The following is a 5505-nucleotide window of genomic DNA, read 5'->3' as shown; positions in this document are numbered from 1 at the left end:
GTTTGTACGACGGGACATAATTTTGAATTTCGTGAACCTTTGACCCTGATATAAAAATGATCTGAGTCCCAAACGTCGAAATGTGGAATATGCGATACGTGACATTGATGATGCTTGACAAATTAGCGCTCTCACTGTCGCCCAACTGTCAACTTCTTCCAAGGCGACTCTTATCATTGCCGTTGGAATGAATACGTGGTCCCATAGATACCTCGTCGAGTTCACAGGCACTGATAAAATGGCAGAGGCTAGAGAGTCCTCTAGCTGAGATGCCCCATGCAGAAGTGTATGGTGTCTGTGACTACAACGGCGACAAGTGATGAGACTTTGACAATCAGGTGCCAAATGACTGCGAGCCAAACAGTTTCGGCAGTACCCTCTTCTTTCTACCGTCTCATATCGTTGGTAAGGGGTCTTGTCGCGAAATCTTTGGCAAGAACTAAGGGGATGATCCTCCTGGCAGAGTCCGCAAGAATACTGCCAGTTTGCCGGTCGTTCAACTCTACCAGGATGGAATCCGGCTCGAAGGACCAAAATGTTTTTTACCACGGTTTTGGTTTCCAAAAAAGTTAGATGCAGGATTTTAATTCAATGTGTGGTTTGTAGTTTTATTGTTTGTTGTATTTATTCTAGGCAAATTAGAGACAACTTCAAGAATTATGCAATATTTTAGGTATATTAACACTAGATTTAAGTTATTTTAACTCATGTGCAATATTAGTTTATGGTAAGTATATAAATGTATTTCAATATTTTGTAGTTTTAACAATGTAGATTTAGTCCTTTTTATTACAACCAAGTGCAATATAAATCAAATGTGATATATGTACAAGTAGTTTTATGTAGTTTGTAGATTAGTTTTTAGGGAATCAATGTGCAATATTTACAAAATTTATGGGAAGGTGCAATAATAGGCGTAAGTAAATAATTTTATTCCTTTTTTATACAAATTTACTGGTAAGTTCAGATAAGTCTTTATGTATATAATTTACAGTTTTGTTGTTGTAATCTATGTCACTTTTTATATTCCCTTTGTTTATTACAGTTTCGTTGAGTTTGTATATTTTAATTCAAACAAATTTAAATTATTTTTTGTTCACACAATTTTAAGTTCACTTTATGTTTTAAGTTTTTAATCTTGGGTTTAACACTTTTGTTTTATATTTTTTTTTTGTTTACTGTATTGGTCACGGGGAGAAGCGTACGCTTTGAAAAACCGATTTAGATTAACAAAAAAAGAAGAATCAATGTCATGGCCAGCCTGTTGAAAGTGAAGTTTGGCTCTCATTTACAACAACAATAGGCATGTACTAAAAGGGCTCATATGTATGTGTGACATTTGGAGCAAACCGCTATTTACATGCCTGTAGCATTTAAATAGCACACCATACAGAAACCAATAAGGTGCATAATTTTAGCACACCCTTCAACATTCCGCCCCCCCGTGACCAAGTGTTAAAATATTAATGGCTGAGGTTCCTTATGGGACCGGAAATGATGTATCCCAGCACTGTTTTGTAGGCGTTCACATCGCCAAGTCCGGTGAATGTGGATCCCTCTCGATAAATTGCAGAATAAGTATCCGCACCAAGTTCAATGTCGATGGGTACATTACTTCTCGGGTCTGGGTCGGCAAGGGACTGATCGCTAAAATCTCTTGTAGGGTCTTCGAGTAGAGGGTCCGAATAAGGTCTTCGTGGAAGTTCATCAGTTATGAGCGCGTTTACCTTCAGTGCCCATGTGCTGTTTGTACGACGGGACATAATTTTGAATTTCGTGAACCTTTGACCCTGATATAAAAATGATCTGAGTCCCAAACGTCGAAATGTGGAATATGCGATACGTGACATTGATGATGCTTGACAAATTAGCGCTCTCACTGTCGCCCAACTGTCAACTTCTTCCAAGGCGACTCTTATCATTGCCGTTGGAATGAATACGTGGTCCCATAGATACCTCGTCGAGTTCACAGGCACTGATAAAATGGCAGAGGCTAGAGAGTCCTCTAGCTGAGATGCCCCATGCAGAAGTGTATGGTGTCTGTGACTACAACGGCGACAAGTGATGAGACTTTGACAATCAGGTGCCAAATGACTGCGAGCCAAACAGTTTTGGCAGTACCCTCTTCTTTCTACCGTCTCATATCGTTGGTAAGGGGTCTTGTCGCGAAATCTTTGGCAAGAACCAAGGGGATGATCCTCCTGGCAGAGTCCGCAAGAATACTGCCAGTTTGCCGGTCGTTCAACTCTACCAGGATGGACTTCGGCTCGACCACTAGATCGGTTTCTTGCGTGTTGGTGATTGCGTCTGTCATCAGCTCTGGGTCTTCTACCATTATCGTTCTGCTGCTCCTCCTCCAATGGCTCACGGCGTGGTAAATAAGCTGCCATACCTGTAACGAAAACTTTGTGAGTACCGCGGCCTTTCATTTGAAAGTACACGACTAGTCATGCTGAAAATAATTTGACGATTTTTGTGATGGGTCTATTAATTGTACCACGAGACGTACGAATATCAACTACTCTGGTATTTTGGTCAGTCCCGGGATAAGTTTTTACGATGCGACCCATTGCCCAGTCAGTCGGAGGAAATCTCTCATCTTTTATGACCACGAGATCATTTTCTTTAATATTTTCTTGTTGATGCTTCCATTTTGTACGACGGTGTAATTCATTAAGGTATTCTAGCTTCCACCTTCTACAAAAATATTGAGAAATAATTTTAAGACGTTGCCACCGATTTGCAAGCGTAACATTCTGATCTGAAATATCAGGCTCCGCTGGCGCCAACATGGATGTACCAATCAGAAAATGGCCAGGAGTCAAAGGGGACAAGTCATTAGGGTCATCACTAGCCTTACTTAATGGTCTTGAGTTTAGACAAGTTTCAATGCGTGCCAATATAGTGGAAAGTTCTTCGAACGTAAAGCTCATACTAGGAATGAATTTGCGCAAATGAGTTTTAAAGGATTTCACGCCCGCTTCCCACAAACCACCCATGTGAGGAGCGCCAGGAGGTATAAATTTCCAATTAAGGTCATTATGCGAATATTGTTGCAGTGTTTCTGCTTGCAGAGTCTTCATAAACTCGAGCCGATCTTTTTTGAATAGAGCAGCCGCTCCCGTAAAATTCTTCCCATTGTCGGAATAAATGCAAGAAGGGCAGCCTCGTCGAGCAATAAATCTCGCAAAAGCCGCAAGAAAAGACTGCGAGGATAGATCACTTGTAGCTTCTAAATGAACAGCTTTTGTCGCAAAACATACGAAAATACATACGTAGCCTTTTGTTATTAAACAAACCCGAGTTTTGTAATTTTTTATATCGAAGGGTCCAGCAAAGTCAACCCCTGTATTAGTAAATGGTCGGGAAAGAAAAGTTCGCTCAGGTGGAAGTGAGGCCATTATCTGAGACTGGGTGTGTCTCTTAAACAAAATGCATGTTTTACAATTGCGTATAACCTTCTTCACTAAAGGTTTTAGTCTGAATATCCAGAATTCAGATCTCAGGGATTGGGTCATCAATTGATTTCCCCCGTGTATTGTAATTTTATGAGTAAATTCAACAAGAAGTTGTGTTAAACGTGCTTCGTAAGGTAAAATAATAGGGTGTCTTTCATTATAAGTCAATGCAGGCGATTGAACAAGCCGCCCATTGGATCGCATTATACCACCAGAGTCTAAAAACGGATTCATAGTTAATAAACTGCTACTGGATGAAATTCTAATTTTATTTTCCAAGTTTGCATATTCCTTTGCAAAGTAGTGTTTTTGGGTCATGATTATTATACGACGTTTCACGTCTAAAATTTCTTCAGGCCTGATCTCATCAGATCTAATTCTAAGATGTGTACGATTTGAGCCGGTATTTCGCCAAAAGCGCAAAGCATAACACAATACACGATAAGCATGTGACAGCGAAGAAAATCTTATTAAAGGGTCTTCGAATGTAGTGGTTGTCAAAACTTTCACAGCTTTTGCTTCTAGATTTGTATCTCCCAGAATTTCATATGCTGGCCACCTATCTTTAGGCAACTTAAGCCATTGGGGCCCATGCCACCACAACGCATGATTATTCAGATCAGACGGTGAACAACCTCGACTAGCTAGATCGGCTGGATTACTTTCAGAGTCAACGTGTTGCCAATTATGATTACCAACATTCTCTAAGATTTCTGAAACACGATTACCAACAAAGGTACTCCAATTGCATGGAGGCTTTTTCAACCAAGCTAAAACAATCGTTGAATCTGTCCAAAAATGAGTCGTCAAATCGGAGATCGGAAGTTTTGCAATTACTGTGGATGCTAACTTCGAAAGTAAAACAGCACCACACAATTCAAGACGTGGCAATGAAATCTTTTTTATAGGAGCGACTCTAGTCTTAGCCGTTAGAAGATGAGTGTCTACTTGTTTATTAATGTGTTCTACCCTAATGTAGAAAGTGGCTCCATAAGCGCTTTCAGACGCATCGCAGAAGCCATGAATCTCTACATTGGACTGGGGAGTGAAGTTAATCCATCGAGGAATTTTTACTAATTCTACTGCAGCACTATGTTTTACAAAATTTTTCCAATTCATGAGTGTAACTGGCTTCAACGTGTCATCCCAGTCAACTTTATCAAGCCATATTTGTTGCATGACTAATTTGGCCACGATAACAACTGGTGCCAACCAACCACACGGGTCAAATAACTTTGCGATTGCGGATAAAACTTCACGTTTCGTATAGTTTGACCTAAGTTCCATGGATGGAGGAGTAAAGGTAAAACAATCACCTGAAATGTTCCATCTGATACCTAGGGTCTTTGTAGATGAGTCTTCAGACAAATCTAACCAGTTTACTGGAAGTAATTGATCTTTCGGCAAATCTTGAATGATGTTGTGATTATTAGTAGTCCATTTCATAAGTTGAAACCCTGCGGATTCCAAAGCTAAGATCAACTGCTTTCTAGATGTTATAGCATCTTCTATTGTGTGTGCCCCTGCTAACACATCATCAACATAAAGATTTTCTTGAAGAATTTTTGAAGCTAAAGGGTATGTGTCAGCAACATCTTCAGCGAGTTGAAGAAGTGTACGAATTGCAAGAAAAGGCGCGCAATTGACTCCAAATGTAACTGTTAAGAGTTCATAATCTTCTAGTGTTTCAGTGGGCGATTTCCGAAAAAGTATACGTTGAAACTGTGTCTGAGACGAATCAAGAAGGATCTGCCTGTACATTTTTGTAATGTCGGCATTATAAACGTATTTGAAGAACCTCCATTTCAATATTTGCAAAACAAGGTCTTGTTGCAGTATGGGACCCGTAAACAAGTTATCATTGAGGCTACGTTTGTTGGACGAAGGACTGGAGGCATTAAAAACTACTCTAAGTTTTGTTGTGAGTCGATCTGGTTTGATAACCGCATGATGGGGCAATACAGTAAACAAAAAAAATATAAAACAAAAGTGTTAAACCCAAGATTAAAAACTTAAAACATAAAGTGAACTTAAAATTGTGTGAACA

The 5505-nt window shown here is 39.7% G+C and overlaps 1 protein-coding gene across 1 annotated transcript; it reads right to left on the bottom strand.

The window, feature by feature from the left end:
* Nucleotides 1-2447: 2447 nt before the first annotated feature.
* On the bottom strand, nt 2448-5219 carry LOC142224613 (uncharacterized). Its single transcript, XM_075294393.1, has one exon. The coding sequence runs from the start codon at nt 5217-5219 to the stop codon at nt 2448-2450; it is 2772 nt and encodes a 923-aa protein (XP_075150508.1).
* Between the last annotated feature and the right edge of the window lie 286 nt (nt 5220-5505).

Source organism: Haematobia irritans, chromosome 2, assembly GCF_050003625.1.
Source record: "Haematobia irritans isolate KBUSLIRL chromosome 2, ASM5000362v1, whole genome shotgun sequence".
Taxonomy (NCBI): domain Eukaryota; kingdom Metazoa; phylum Arthropoda; class Insecta; order Diptera; family Muscidae; genus Haematobia; species Haematobia irritans.
Note: the sequence above shows the minus strand (reverse complement) of the source record. Positions and strands in the feature narration are given on the sequence as shown.

Bases quoted from the DNA above. Each gene is read 5' to 3' on its own strand.
- LOC142224613 (XM_075294393.1), bottom strand. From the start codon at position 5,219: ATGTACAGGCAGATCCTTCTTGATTCGTCTCAGACACAGTTTCAACGT.